Below are 15,335 nucleotides of genomic sequence, written 5' to 3'. Positions count from 1 at the left end.
TTGAAAGGATTCTAAAAAATTATTTTCTCAACCGCGTAGTAACTAGGGGGAGGGTCCCCCTCGCCAGCTGTCCTGTTCGCCTCCGCGCTCTCACGGCTCAGGAGCAGGCTGCAGGAACTGCAACAGCAATTCCTAAAGCGGACGGAGCGCGGCGCAGCGGGCAGCGCGGCTCGCCTCTCCGCGGGAAGCCGCGGTCCGCGCTGGGAGCTCCCCCGGCGCGCGCCCGCGCCCCACCACCGTGGCACACCTGGCCTCCAGCCGGAAATTGGAAACGGCGAGATTTTTCCTCCAGGCGAATCCACCCACCCCCAAACCAGGGCTCTGCAGATATTCAACAAATGGGAAAAGAGGAGAAAAAAATTTAAATGGAAAAACCATATCTGATACTTCAATGCACAGCGTAACCGTTCCAACACGCAGCTCTGCACGGTTGCAGCCTGCGGCAAGACCTTTAATCATGTAAGTCACGGCAGAGTCCGCCCTGGCTCCGAGAGACGTGGGCGGAACCGCGCCAGCCCGCGGCGCAGCCCTGGCCGAGGACAGGCCGCCGTGCGTCTGTCCGCCCGAACAGAGCTTGCAACGCACCAGCCGTGCGGGCTTCACGCCTCCGCGCCAGCTACGGCGCGAAGGGCAACAAACCCGTCGGCGACCCAACGCCGCCAGCACGAAGCGCCCTCCCCACCGCATTTCGAACACGCTGGCACCGTGGGAGCAAGTTCGCGCTCGATCGGCACAGGGCATCATGCAAGGGCAGCGTTTCGATGTGGATTTAGCCTCCCACCGGAGGAGAGCCTCGCCGATGCCGCTTGCAGACGTAGGACGAAATGGTGGGTCAGAGGCAGATTTCACGGGCCCCGGACGGGCAGCGAGATGGTCTCTGCGTCAGCATTCAGCCTCCCCGCAGAAGCGGCCGATTCCTCCGCCACGAGCGCGAGAATCAAGGTCGCTGCCATCTTCCTCCTTTCCCAGGAACGGCAGAGCCAGCACAGAGCACACTGCTGGGCAACAGCAACTTCCAGAAAACACAAACATGGAGGAGGAGATCTGGTCTATTGGTTTTAGGCAATACGAGTCCCTCCTTTGACTTATATTTCCCATTTCTCTGTTATTCTATACCCTGGAGAACCTTTCCTCCATTTCTGCAGTGTTCACAGATTTATTTCAAGCAGTGGTCTTTTACAGGTTTTCTCTTCTACATATTTCTGATTTCTTAGCTCTTTTTGACTTTAAAATCCTCTTTCTTCAAAACCTCTTTCCATCTCTTCCAGCAGTTTTTGCATTTTATTTACTTTTCCTTTTCTTTCTGCCTCAATCTCTCCCTTCTACAACTCCATCCATTTTAGTCTTATGCTAATATTTTCATCCAGCATTTTGAAGATGTAGGTGAAATTCAAATCACAAACACCCTTCAAATGCAGAGGGACAGTAATAGATAATCTGATATTTCAAGAAAGCTTATTCTGGATTACTGCCTTGTTTGCACAGTGACAACCAAAATACACTGACCAGGTGATTCCTACCAAACATGGCAAATCCATATTTGGAAGCCTCTTCGTGCCTCCTTTCCCCCTCTTCCCCAGCCCCAATGTTTGCTACAGTGACTTTCACCCTGCTCCAACCTCAGTGCCCCAAAAGATTGCTGAAGTAGCAAGAATCTCATGAATGTAAATATTTGCTCAGGTTAAATTACCAAGAGAGAAATTCTACTCAGAGCCTGCAAGCTCAAAAAGAAAGAATAAAGAGGGGCCAAGAGTTTAAAAAAGCTGGAGCCCCGTGTTAAATTCCTTCATCATAGTGAGACACCTGCCTGATTTTCAGGAGTCTAGAATAAATGTGAGAAACATCTGACGTGCAAGAGATGCTTAACTTCTACAAGTCCCAGTATTTTTGGGGAGGGCAGAAACTTCTAGAAGTTAAGCAGATTCTTCAATATGAAGACTGCTGGCCTTCAAATACCTTTATCTAAATTGCCGCTGTAATGAGTAAAGGTGTGTACTGTACGTATACACCATACCCAAAAGCTTTGTCTCCAGGATACAGGCTAGGTTTCTAATAACAGGCTGACATGTCACCACACTCCAGGGTCTAAGTATTTTAGCCTTATGTATTAATTAACTAGATCAACGAGCATCATAAAGTAACAGCAGAGGTGGTTACACTTATAGCATTGGCTCTGTATACTTTACTTCAGCTACAGACTACGCAAAATGGTTGAAGAGAAAAATGGCAAATAAAATACAATATTCATTCCTTCAGCAGCCCAGCATAAAAGTATTCTCTACTTGACTGTTCATAAACCAAAAAATTTCTAAGAAGATGCATCAAATCAGTCTCTGAAGAAATTCAACAACTAGAAGAACTACATTGCAAAAGGAAGAGACTCAGCATTTTAAAATATAATCTCAATAATTATTCACTTCCATACTGAAGTTCACAAGGACCTAGAGTGTTTAATAGTTCCTTGTCTCTCACAACAGCTTCCTGTAGTCTGCTCCATCCCTCTCTGTAAATGCCTTGAAGATTGCCATCCACAGAAATGCCTCTTCCTGCTAGTAACAGATTTGAAAACCATGAATTGTACATTATTCCATTCACTGCCTGATGACAGCTTCTTACTCTAGAGTCTAAAGAGCTTGCTTTAAAACATCAGTTGATACTTTTAACACATTTAAAGCCTGTGCTTTAGCCTATCCTAGAAGCCTGTGCAATTTAAAAATCTTTAAAGGGGTTACAGCTCTTGCTTTTAAAAAACCCTGAGTACTTGAGAAAATCATTAGCATGTAGGGAAGACATAAAAGTTGGTAATGGTGGACTGATTTCTTCAGGACTAAAAGGCTTTTTCCCCAGGCTGTTGCTGCCCAGCAAGACCAGTTCTGACCCAGTAAGGATTCTGCAGCTGGCGCCCCGGGGACCCTGCATGACAACAAACTCGGACTCATCAGTTCCACCAGTGCACATTTCACATCACTCAGTATTAAGTGCCTTAACATAGAATAAAAATTACATTTTATCACTTCTACATTGTTTTCACACTGCCACTCTATTGTCAAAGGGCCACAGCTCCTCAAAAGTTCACAACCAAAACCCTAATCATGCCGGGGATGGGAGAGAGAGAGGGAGAAAAGTATCTTGATGAAAAGTATCCTGGCGATACTTATCTAAGCAACCCCTAGTTACGTGCCCCACGCAGCAGACAGGCTGCGCTGCTTCCTCTTAGGGTGGCCTCCTCTCCCATTAAATTCTCACCGTTTCTATGCGTTATCACGTCACAGCAGGTAAAACACAAGGGAGAAGACAATCTCCGGCAGCAATACAGAATAATCAAGAGACACTCGTGAAATAGCTTGGAAGAAAGCAGGCGGGTCAGCTCACAGGTGCAAATTAAAGGGGTATTCACACAGGCTAACTCTACGGCAGGTACTCGGCTGCTTTGCACAGTTAGTTAACGGAGCTTCCACCACTCTGAGCACCTCTGTGGACCCCACAGCAAATCCCGTAAGGGACGACTGAGGTTATCCTACATAAGCCTCCTCTTCTCCCCAGCTGTCTTGCCCAACTCCTCACCCAGTGCTCTTAGATCACCAACTTTTTGTCCCACACTAGGGTATAAGTCTGGCTGAACAATAAGGAAAGTGCAGCCCAGAAAACAAGGAAGTTTAGTAACAATAAACTCTGAAATATGGTTGCATTTTACAGAAAAAAAAACAAAATAGCAGCAGAATTCAGTGACACCAGAAGAAAAAGCAGGAACAAAAGCATGCGGAGAGGTAGTGGCCTCACCACAGAGGCAGCGCGCTTTAAGCAACACCACTCCTGAGAAGCCAGGTCACACCTGCACGCGTGGGGAACCTCTCATACAACCGCTTGGTGACCATCACCACAAAACGCCGCGGCAGCAGGTTAAGAACATCTGAGCAGGAACCTCCCGCATTTTTTCCACTTTGTTCCCAGTAGCCATACCAGTGAGGGAATGGAGATAAGCAACGGTTTTTCACTCCGTTTACCACTGCAGAGGAGGACGCTGTGCGTCAGCGTTTCTTCGCTGTGCCGGATGGCAGAGCTTTCTCCTGGTATTACGATAAAGCAAAGCATCTCCTAACGACAGCAACTACGGATAAAGCGAAAAACCATTAACTGTGAAGTAAAATCTAACAAGACATAAAATTTTAAGACACTGCAAAGCGCAAAATGCAAATATGGTTACATAAAACCTTTCTTTTAGAAGATGGCTGGGGAATGGGAGGGGGGAGAGTAGAGGGAGGAGCAAAAAATTTCCCCGGGAGCACTTCGCAGTGCACCTCCACTATTGTTCCACCAACAAAGGCCTTCTCAAATTTCACTACGCGCAACCTCCAAGCGGCCAGCTCCTCGCTGCGACTGCCATACAGTTACCGTATGCTTCAGAGACTGCTACACCAATCTGCAGACGTCTACTCCCAATTTTGCGGTGGATTTTTATGGCGTAACTTCGGGGTGCTGCGCTTGGAGGCTCGGGGGACTGGGCCCGGCACTTGCTGGGAAGTTCAAAAGGGCTGGCAGAGGACAACAAAACGCGAGTCCCAAGGACCGATGGTGGGGAAGCAGCATGGCTCAACAGCTGCCACATCATGGGAAGAACTGGCTGGGGAGTTCAATCATCTCCCTCATAATTCTCCTGTTCTCTCTCACCACCTCACTTCACTTTATCTCAGGATATCTCAATTTTTCTGTCTCAGTTTCCACATCTGAAAGGTATAATAAGTTAATTTTTTATTTAAAGAAAGCTTTGAAATAGGTTGGAGAACTTGGAACAGGAGAGAGATTTCGCAAATGGTATCAATATTCATCATTATGCAATAATTGTAAACCAAGGTCTCTCAAGTGAAACATTCGTTTTCACATTAAAATTTGATGACGCCAACAAAAACAAATACCACAGTAGTTATTACTGCTTCTAAGCTGCCACGCTATGTGCTCCACTCGAACTACTATCTGCGTAATCAATAGCTCAAGGCTTTAATACAGTATCTGTATTCAATCCTGCAAGCTGGAAGTATTCATTAATTAATTTTTACCAACCACCTCTTTTAAATAGTTTCAAATTCTTTGAGTTGTCGGTATTGAGTGAGTGAAAAACACTTTAATTAATTACAAAACAGCTTGAAGTAGTAAATGAATCTTATTCAAAAGCATTTTAAAAGTTTACAGCTGCTTTAGTAGGAACAAACTTGCAGTCAGAGAAGAAACAACACATTAATCACATCATAGCGACATTTACACTCTGTCCTTTCAAGTCTCATATGGACTACTCAGTCACACGGACTAACCAAAGTAGGACCATCTGCACTAGTATTACTGGTTTCCATTGTCTTGCTTCAACAAAATCTCTAAAATTTAAAAGGTGCAAATGATTTGAAAAATAAGGTATTCTCTATTATTATTTTGAGCAGGGTAGGTAGTAACAGACAAACTTCAGTCTGGAGTAAGAGGGTTCACCCAGTGTCCACTGAACTGGGCACTTGACAGATACAAGGAGGACAAAGCTGTTTCCAAGGTGGCCTAAGGAAGTTAGTTGCTTATTTTCCTTTGAAAACCAGTAGAAAACACACAGATTTTACATGGCATTTCAGAGGGCTGCAATCTCCAAATCACCCCATCCCACAGAGCCTGCTTGAGAGCAAGGCTTTCCCCAAAACAAACACATAAATAACCTGAATCATGGAGCTAGAAGAATAATACCTTTGGCTTGATTTGAAGAACCCCAAGGACAAAGCTCATCTATAAAATATTGCAATGCAAACAATGCACAAATAAAAAACGATCATTTTGAACTGTGCCTTCCCAAGCCTTTCTTTCCTGTGTCCCAGTACTTCAGCAACCTGCTCCCCCTTCTACTGACCACTCTTGTCCCTTCTTGCTTACCCTACACAAGAAGTCTCTGGGATCCTCACCGTTCCACTCTATTTTTAAATTTGTTTGCATGTAACATTCTTTCCTGCATCTCTGGGACACTTCAAGACCAAATAACCTTTCAAGTTCCAATCTCCTTGCACATTGTCGCTTCAGCTGATGCGTTATGAGAGGCACTCAGAAGATCTCAGAACTTCAAAGGTCAGTTTTTCCCGTGTCATTGCAAATCACACCGGATTGCCTTAAGGAAAGAGTGACCTAGTACCCTAGTCCTTCTTCCCAGTCTTTAGGGAATATAGCCAATAGGGAATACTTGCACATTCATGAAGAGGCAGAGCTCTTCTGGAAAGAAAGCCCTGGGATTTTTTTCAGCAAGTGTTGCAAACATACATTTAAATGCCAGGAGCTGCACTGAAGAGGGCTGGAAAACACAAATTCCAACTCCGTTTAAGAACGATCTGAGTCAAGACTATACAAGCTAAAAGACTTCCTTAGAAAAGGAGTCTTTAAATAGTACCCACAAAATCTTTTTTTATTTGACCTCTACTTTGGGGACATATATGATCAAAGCCACAAGAGCAAGCAAGCTTATTTTCTACAGACTTTGGGTAGATTATCACACGCTACAAGTTGTGACTCTGAGAACAGAAACCGCTGTCTCATTGCAGACAACCACAGTTGACAAAACTATATATTCATGCATACTGTAGGATATTTATAGCCGCTATTTTCCAGCATCTAACTTAAGAGCCTAGGCTCTTCCTATAACTAATGTAGACAAAAGCTTCTAACGCAGTATCACAGCTCACCTTCTGCAGGCTCCACTCCACACCTTGGAGGACCAGCCTCCAAGCTTAACGCACTTGGTACCCAACTACTTCAGGAGATGCCAAAAATCAAACTGGCTGAATACTCCTCGATCCAGGACATAGGGGGCACCTCAGGAGGTTTGCAACTCATGCTACGCTTCCTGGGTGATCCATGCTTTATATACCCCAAGTAGTGTACAGGTGAACTTGCATTTTTAAAATAAGGATTGTTCTTTCTTCAAAAGTAGGAATTCCTTTAAGTTCAGTTTGTTTTTAATCACTTTTCTCCAGCTTCGTGACGCTAAGGAGATATACAATATACAGAACCATGTTATAAAGGAGTTAATCCAAGAACAAAACCAGCTTGCTTATTTGGAGGTATGAATTTGTAAACACAGTTCTGCTAGTCTGATGCTCACATCATCTGTGTAACTAGAACATCTTATCTGGTAGTATTCTATAGTGAAGACCAGCCTATTATTAAAAATTTGCATCTTATAAAGAATGTAAAAATGCTTTTATCGGTACATTTGCCACCATACATATCCCTTTTATATTCTGCATACCTCTCCATTTGGACAACAGAGCCAGTTCAGGTCATTTAAGTGTCAAGAGTCTCTTTCAGACTCGTGGTGCTGCTGTGCATTTCAGGTACTGCAAGAAGTGGTTAGCCTACTATTATTTTTAATTGTAGAGCCATTTTCCTTTGTTTTAAAATTCCCTGAAGCTCGTAAGGGAACTAAGGTAGAGTGTATCCCTTTAACGTAGTTTAACCACTCTTAATATTTGGAATGGAAAATGTGACTTCGGTACTGAGGTTTAAAAAACAGCTACGATGTATGCAGCCAATTTTCTAAACATGAATCTCATACTTTTTTTAGGTTGGAGGACTTTTTTCTTTACACGAGAATGCAGGGCTTACAAGAGACAGCCAGCTAAATGCAGCAGACCATTATGGCTCAGAGGTTTCCAATTTGCAACTAGCAATGGTTTACATTATATGTACTAACAGCTCCAAGAGGTATTTATAAAAGGAGAGAGCGGAGAAAAACTTGGCATTTTGTGAGCGCCTAAATATGGGTTGGTAGGGAACAAATTCGATCTGCGCGGCTAGTAACAGCCCTACCGAAATCGGGACTGCCTTTCCGCGGCGCGCTGCGCGCGGGCGCGCGGAGCCCGGCCCGGCCCTGCCGGCGCGGGGCGCGCGCACCGTCCCGCACCGCCCCGCACCGCACCGCACCGCCGCGGGCCGCGCCGCGCCGCCGCTTGCCCGGCCCCGGCCGCGGCCCGCGGGAGGCGGCTCGGGCCGCCGCGGAGGGCGGGCTTGGACCCCGCGTCAGGAAATAAATTGGAAAAAAAAAAAAAAAAAAAAAAGCGTTAGGAAGCAGCGAACCCGCTCGGAAGGCGAAAAGGAGGGAGAAAAGGGCGTCACGCCGCGCGGGCAGCTCCGCCGGGCCGCCGCGGCGGGCGAGCGGCGCGGCCGGGACGCGAGGGGCGAGGAGGGCTGCGGAGGGGGCCGGGGCGCCGCGGCGCAGCGGAGCGGCGCGCAGCGGCGCGGAGGGGGGAGTGGGGCCCGGCGCGGCCTGCCCGCGGCGCGGCGCGGGGCGGCGCGGGGCGGCCCGCGGGGGCGCGGCGCAGCCTTACCCGGGGGCTCCATGGGCTCCCGCCGCGGCGCGGCGGCGCTGCTGGCGGCGCGGCTGCGAGCGGGGCAGGGCGGCGCGGCGGGCTGCGCGGCTACAAAGGCGGCCGCGGCGCGAGGGGGGTGGGCTTCCTCTCCCTCCCGCTGCAGCTGCATCGCGGGACGCGGCGCCCCCGAAGGCGGCGGAGGCGGGAGCCGCTCCCGCCGCCCGCGGCGAGGCCCCGGCGCCGGCTGCCGAGGGGCCAGGTGCGGCTGCGGGCCCGGGGCGGCGGCCGCGGCGCGGCCTAGCGCCTCCGCGCGGCGAGGGGGCGGGCGCCCGCGACCCCCCTCCGCTTCCTCCGGCCGCCGCCCCGGGGGCCGGCGCCGGCCGCGGGGAGCGGCCTCCCCCGCCGCCTCGCCTCGCCTGGCCGCGGGGCGCCCCCGGCCGAGCCCCCGCCGCTGCCACGTCGCCCCGAGCGCGGCCGCCCCGCAGGCAGCGGAGGCCCCCGCGGGCCGCGTCGCCCGCGCGGAAGCCCTCGAGGCGCCGCGCCCGGGGGCTGCCGCGCCGGCTGCCGCCTTCCCGCTTTCCCCGGCCGCTCCGGCCCCCAGGGCGGCGGGATGGCGCGAGGGGACGGAGGCCGCCCGCGCCCCGCCGAGCCGCGGCCCGCGGGGCCCCCGCGGAGCTGACGCCCCGCGCCGCGGGCCCGGCCCCGGCCGACGCTTCGTCGGGAGGCGCGGGCGGCCCTCGCGGGCGGCGGGACGGCCCCGCGCGGGGAGAGGCGCCCGTGCGGCTGCCGCCGCGGTACAGGCCTGTCCGTCCGGACGAGGCACGCGTTGGAAGGACTGACGGCCCAGCGTCGAGGCCTTCGGCGCAAAGAGGGCGCGTGGTTGCGAGCAAAACGACCGCGCTGTTAAGCTTGAAAGTGCGAATCAGGCAGTCTGTCTCCCAAAGAGCGAAACCAGGTAAAACCGTCTTCACAAAGACATTTACTTTTAGGAAAAAAATACGAAATGCAAAGTTCAGAAAACAGCTGTGATGGGCTATAGTTTCGTTACTCAGCCATGCACCGTTACTTATCCTTCACCTGATCTACGGGCCGCTCTGATGTGGGCCCCATAACGTAAATATGCTTCAGAGCAACTGTAACGTGGTGGTGGAGTGGAAGAGCACTTTTACGATGAAATTCAAAGAACGGATTTGCTTGGACTAATTATTCCAGAGTTAAAAATGGAATAGCTGTTCTAAAGTAACTCCAGCAATAGGATCTCGTTAATCTAGAATAAAAAGCTCTATAGCAGATTTATCAGTAATGAACCAGCCTGGATTTCTTGATGTTACTTTCAAAATCCTAGCTCCGAGTATGCATATATGAATTTCTCATACAACAAGCCATTTCAGAGATTTGGCTCCCCCCGTTTACTGCTTTCCAGAATGGTCGTAGCTCCCTGAAATTAATTCTGACATTTAGGACAGTGAGGCAAATTCTCTCTTACGCCGTGACACAGGAACAGACCTGAATGTACCAGCTTATCAGATATAACTTAATTCAGCAGCAGAAGTAGACTAAAAAAGTGTTGGAAATTATCCAGGTCCTTTGCTCTCAAGAAAGCAAGGTCCATACTATAGTGTATAAAGAACAGACAAAAAAAAATGTATATTTTAAGCATATTTGATTTAGCACCATGGCACCAAATAACCGCCTTCTTTAAAAGGACTGTTTTATTTCAGCCAGTTTGCAGGCTGCAGCAGCAATATGGAATGACTAGCAAAAGTCACTCTCTATTTTTTATTCTAGGTGTTCTCAGCTCCTAAAATCTGGGCGTTTACCCCATTTGATGTGAATCTCTGACCAGAATCTGTTGTATTAAAAGGATAATTCTGGAGAAAGTTTACAATTATGCAAACAGTAGATTGTGGCCGTTATTTTTGGCCAGTTAAGATTGTAACAAAATGCCAGTATAAGTTTCTTTGTGTCTTAAGAATCAACCATTTCTTTGACCAACATTAGTAACAGGGAATGAGAGAGCAGTTTCATTAGATAAGCAGCAGTGAAAAGGAGTGATCTTTTCTTGGCACTCTGCTGGGCAGTTTAAGGATTAAAAGCTACTGAGAAGATGGGCTGACACCACCAGAAAAAAGCATAATAGCTACAGAATTGGTTTTGTAACAGTGAAGTATTTGCTGGGACGCTTCCTCCGAGAATTGTATTCTGTTCCCCCACAACTCCTCAATTAAGAAGCATCCAATGATGTAAAAGCAGGGTGAAGAAGAGCCAGGACTGTACTCAGGGGCACAGTATATGACACTGAATAAAGCATAGGGCTCAACCTTAATTACTGAGTTGCAGGCTGTAGATCTGTACCCAGCTATGCTAAGCCCTTTCCTCCTAACACGACTGTCTCCTGCTCCCAAGCTGCTTCCCCTTTGGTCTCTCATGAAGGAAGTCATAATAGGAACAAGTCGAGCTTGTCAACGTTTTTGTCACTTCTACAATTTTCAAGCTTAATTTCAAAGTAGTCATCAAATAGAAACTGTCTTCTGCGTTGAACTGGATCTTGCTCAGCACCTTAAGATTTTAGTTTTATTAAATCTTAGTTGCAAATGCAAATTGCACTTTGTACCCAGTACAATATACTTCCTTTATTTAAGCTTTGAAGCATTGGGCAATATCAATTGAATATGCCCTTTATCATGGTATATTTTATATTATTTTCAAAAGCTTAATGTCTAAGGCATATGTATGCAAGGGTAAGAGAAAAGGGTCAATAAATGCAGTGTAAGCACTTAGTGGAGTTCACACAAATACTTGTTCATTCTCCCTCCAAAATGAAAGAAGTTGCCTGTCATAATGCATTAAAATTCTTTCACAAGAAGAGCTTTCTCAACACAATTTAATTCTCCCTCATGTTGGGCTTTGCAGATGAATAAGGATTACCATTGCATGTCCAGGAAAGATAAATTTGAAGAGGGTAAAAATAACCTCTTACGCATTTAATGAGACACTGGAGACCAAGAAGCTAAGGCTTTGGAAGTACATGGTTTTGTCTGACATGCTTTTCATATAAGAGATGCATGTTGTGTTCTCTTCCGGATGATGTAATCCTCAGGGTGACCCTCATGTGCTTTTGCCATCATATGACACTCTACTGAATATACAAAGTTCCTTTGTGCATAGACTCCTTATTTAAAACTTTGAGAATTTCGTTCAAAGCTTTTTTTTTTTTCCTTTTTGAAGAGACTACTTTTTACTTGAAGATGCATTCAGATTAATGTAATATGTCTTTGGAGTATTTATGCAATCTTTTTCATGAATTTGAAACAGCCCTTTCAACTGCAGAGAAAGAAGTACTGCTTTATTTCCTACTCACAATGAAATTAAACCAGCAATTACCACAAAAATGTGAAATTTATGACTGCACAGAACCTGATTCTGTTACTTCCACTTTAAATTTAATAAAAATAAAGTGGAAGAAAAAAAAAGATTTAAACATGGCTTTCAAGCAGAAATATTTTTAAGCTTTCAGTACTTTTTTTTTTTTTTTTTTTTTTTTAATGATACCTTAGGCAAAACCAAGTTTATTCCATATTCACTAACAGTAGTTACCAAAGCAGCTAGGAATCCAGTGAAAAAACAAGGGCAGAACAACAGACACAAAAATAACGAACTAGAGATAAAAGTGAAACAGTCCTCCACAAAAGACACCAGTTTTGGAACTGCTTTTATGCTCTAGCAGATTTTTATAGCACTGTGGAATACTCAATAGCCAGAGGAAAATATTTTATCCCTACTTCATAAAGGACTTGAACTTAGATATTTACTAGGTATTCTGAGTGAATGTTAATTCTCCTTCACACTGAGGCAGTTCAAATCCTGGAGTTTCTAATTTCTGTGGTATTCTTCATAAAATAGCTTAATAGTTTTCATATTATATTAATTCAGCTCTTCTTAAAGAAATATATATCAAAGTTGTTATCTGGACCCTTGGAAAGCAGGAGAAGTAGGTTCACATAGCAGATGATGAATGATAGCAGGGTGTCAGGTTCTCTTTCCAGAACCTGATCTTCTTAACCAAAATTGTTATTGGCATCCCCAAGGATGGCAACAAAGCCGTTCTTCTTCTTTTAAAATCTGGGCTGGGGAAAACAGTAATCCTGTTGCCCTTACTTTGCAAGGAGCACTGAATCACCCTCGCACTTGCTTTGCCTCTATTATTTCTTCTGTCTCTCTGGTGTAAACAAGGATAGTACCCTTGATCATAGGTGCACTCCTAATATTCTGGTCAGTGAAGCTACACTTGAGCTGGGACTATTCGCACTAGGAGAAGACGGTGAGAACGAGGAGGTCCTATTGACCTCTTCAGCTGAAAGCCAGCATGTGTGGCAGCCAGCAGATTCTCTCAGTTTCTTAGTGACTGTATCTCCGTTTAGTAGCCACAACCATAATACCAAAGGTAAACTCAAGACAGAACACAGTAGTGTTATAGAAATCTCTACACATATTCATTTCTGTTTACTGTGGTTTTGCATTTATATTTTTAGATTACTGAAAGCTGTAAACTTGTCAGACCTATATTCATCTGCAGAATTGGGGATGAACTCAGTGACTCAGAGGGTCCTTTCAGTCTGTGTTTGTAATTTAGTTTGCATTACATTATATAGTAAGCAAGGGGTTAAAGCTTGTCACCACTTTGATTAAACGTTTCCAAACAATATTGATGTTCATAAACCCCTCAATAACAACATCTGCTTTATGAATTGAATCATCTGACATGGAGCAGATAAATTGAGGGTCATATTTTTCAAAAGCAAAGTTTATCAGGAACATAAACTCCATTATTCAAAAGGGAAAAAAACCTACCTAAATGCTCTTAGCTTTGAATGGTACTTAGATGATGTCTTTTCAGAGATTATTACTTAGTTATTTAAATAATCTAAAAGCTTTTATAGGTTTTTCTCCAAAGTTACAAGTTTTCAGTAACCTAATGTCTGCCAAATTCAGTTTCTGCTGGTTTGTAGCTTTGATTAGAGAGATCCTAAAACTGGAATCTCTGTTTAACATAGAAGAAAACACTGCTTTTCTGGACACTTCTAGGTTACATTTTTTTTTCCCACATTGGCCTGAAAGAGACTAGAAGGGTTGACTTTCACCGTGTGCTACAGTGGTCTGGCAGACAGTAGGTTTTAGCTTTTGAATATGAAGAGAGAACTATGAGGCTTGATTTTTGTCATCCTGGTCACTGCTAGTCCAAGTTCCAAACTAAACACTGACTTATTTTGAATTTTGATAAAGACTGTCTCATATCTTTTTTCTTATGTTGCTTTAAATCTAAACACATCAAATCAAATGCATGATAAGTATTACCGTGACCTACAGGTGACTCTACAAATCAGTTGGAGCCAAAATACAATTCTTTACTCTGGAAAAAAAAATCAATACCAGAATGTTTAGCACAATATTTATGGAAACTGTTATTACTAAAGCATCCAGAATACAAACACATTTCCTTTAAAAATAGATTGTCTTTGAGCTTTCATAAAACTACTGGAAAGTCTTCATACAATCACATTCTTGAGCCATCTCTTATGAAAGTTTCAGAGCAGCCATCAGCAATTGCTCTTTTTGCAAAGCCGGTCTGTGTGTTACCAGGATCTTGCTAAAGGCAAAATTATCAGGGATCACTCACAACTTCCTCCTTTAGCCCTCAAAACTACCCTTATAGCCACATCCTAAAACAGTGGCAATAGCAGGTCTGCCCAGCTCCTGACTGGGCTTCACTGAAGTCACGCAGCAGTATGCCGAGAGGGACAGATGGCTCTACCTGTAGCTCCCGTCTCGCAGTGATGTGGCTGTTCTCTGTCTCATAGATGATCTCTTGCAACATCTATCGCTTAGAAAGCAAGTAAATAAACCTGATTTATGAAAGAAGAGTCAATTTGCATCTACTGTCTTCAAGAAGTCAAATGGTCAACCACCTTACAGAATTTTTTGGCTGGTCTAAACCAGCATAATTGTCTTATTTGACTTCTTTAAAAATTTTTGTAATCTAGTATCTTGCATAAAACCCGAACTTCATTGAAGCTAAAATCTGCAAGTGGCTCATTAGCCAAAGGACTTTCTTTCTAGATTTTTAGTAAATGTGTTTTTTACCTCTTGTATGTATTTTGGTTATATTTAATAGAGAAGAGATGTTAGGCCATCTTTTTTCTTGATACTTCAATTTATATAGATGTCAGTGTAAGGAGGAAAGACAGGGTTTTGAGAAATCCAGCATGGTCTTAACTAAGAATTAGTGTGTGAGAACTAGATACACCAACTATTCTATCACATGACTTTGGTCATGAGGGAGAAAATAAAATTAAAGATGAACCCAACAGTGGAGTTCCTGGAGTCTGTTTAAGTCTCAGAGGAGGAAAAAAAAGAAACTTTCTTGGAGTGCTATTAGCCTTTAGTTGTTGATTACATAGTAAAACAGAAGTATTTACTACTTTTGATCTCGTTTTGATCTCGTCCATCATCTTTTGAAAAACAACACCAGTTTTAACAGGTGTGCCACTGGAATTACTGTCCTGTCTACCTTAGCACTAGACAGCAATAGTTCATGAACCACTAAAATCAGGCTTTTAATTTCAGTGCTTGGAACTCTGTGCCCTAGACCTCAGTTTGCTCAACTTTTTTTTCCCTTCGTATTATTACTAAAATCACTGAGTGACCTGTCTGTGAATTTCCACCCCCTGCTACAGTGGCCACAAATGAGCAAAGCGTGTCCTATGTGTAAATCTTTCATGCAAAAAAGATGCTTGTTTCTCCACCTCTGAAAACTGAATGAAAACAGTGGCAGCATTATTACAAACCACTAAACATTATTACAAACCGCTAGTCCTTTCTGTCTATCGTATTCCCTTGAAAAATGGTTGGGGCCCATTTTTGCCAACATCTCCATGGACATCCACATCTTACTGATTTTCAATACCAAGGTTATTCCTTCTTTTTCTTGTTTTCAGACCTTAATATTCCCTG

At 45.0% G+C, this 15,335-nt stretch overlaps 1 protein-coding gene across 2 annotated transcripts in view; it reads right to left on the bottom strand.

The window, feature by feature from the left end:
- The window catches only part of FGD3 (FYVE, RhoGEF and PH domain containing 3), a 111,054-nt gene extending 102,632 nt beyond the window's left edge, over window positions 1-8,422 (bottom strand). For both annotated transcript variants that reach the window (XM_062585651.1, XM_062585652.1), the window contains exon 1: window positions 8,343-8,422. In XM_062585651.1, the coding sequence (XP_062441635.1) occupies window positions 8,343-8,355 (13 nt within the window). In that variant the 5' untranslated portion in view covers window positions 8,356-8,422. The remainder of the gene's footprint in view (window positions 1-8,342) is intronic.
- Window positions 8,423-15,335: the final 6,913 nt, after the last annotated feature.

Source organism: Rhea pennata, chromosome 12 (genome assembly GCF_028389875.1).
Source record: "Rhea pennata isolate bPtePen1 chromosome 12, bPtePen1.pri, whole genome shotgun sequence".
NCBI classification, from domain to species: domain Eukaryota; kingdom Metazoa; phylum Chordata; class Aves; order Rheiformes; family Rheidae; genus Rhea; species Rhea pennata.
Note: the sequence above shows the minus strand (reverse complement) of the source record. Positions and strands in the feature narration are given on the sequence as shown.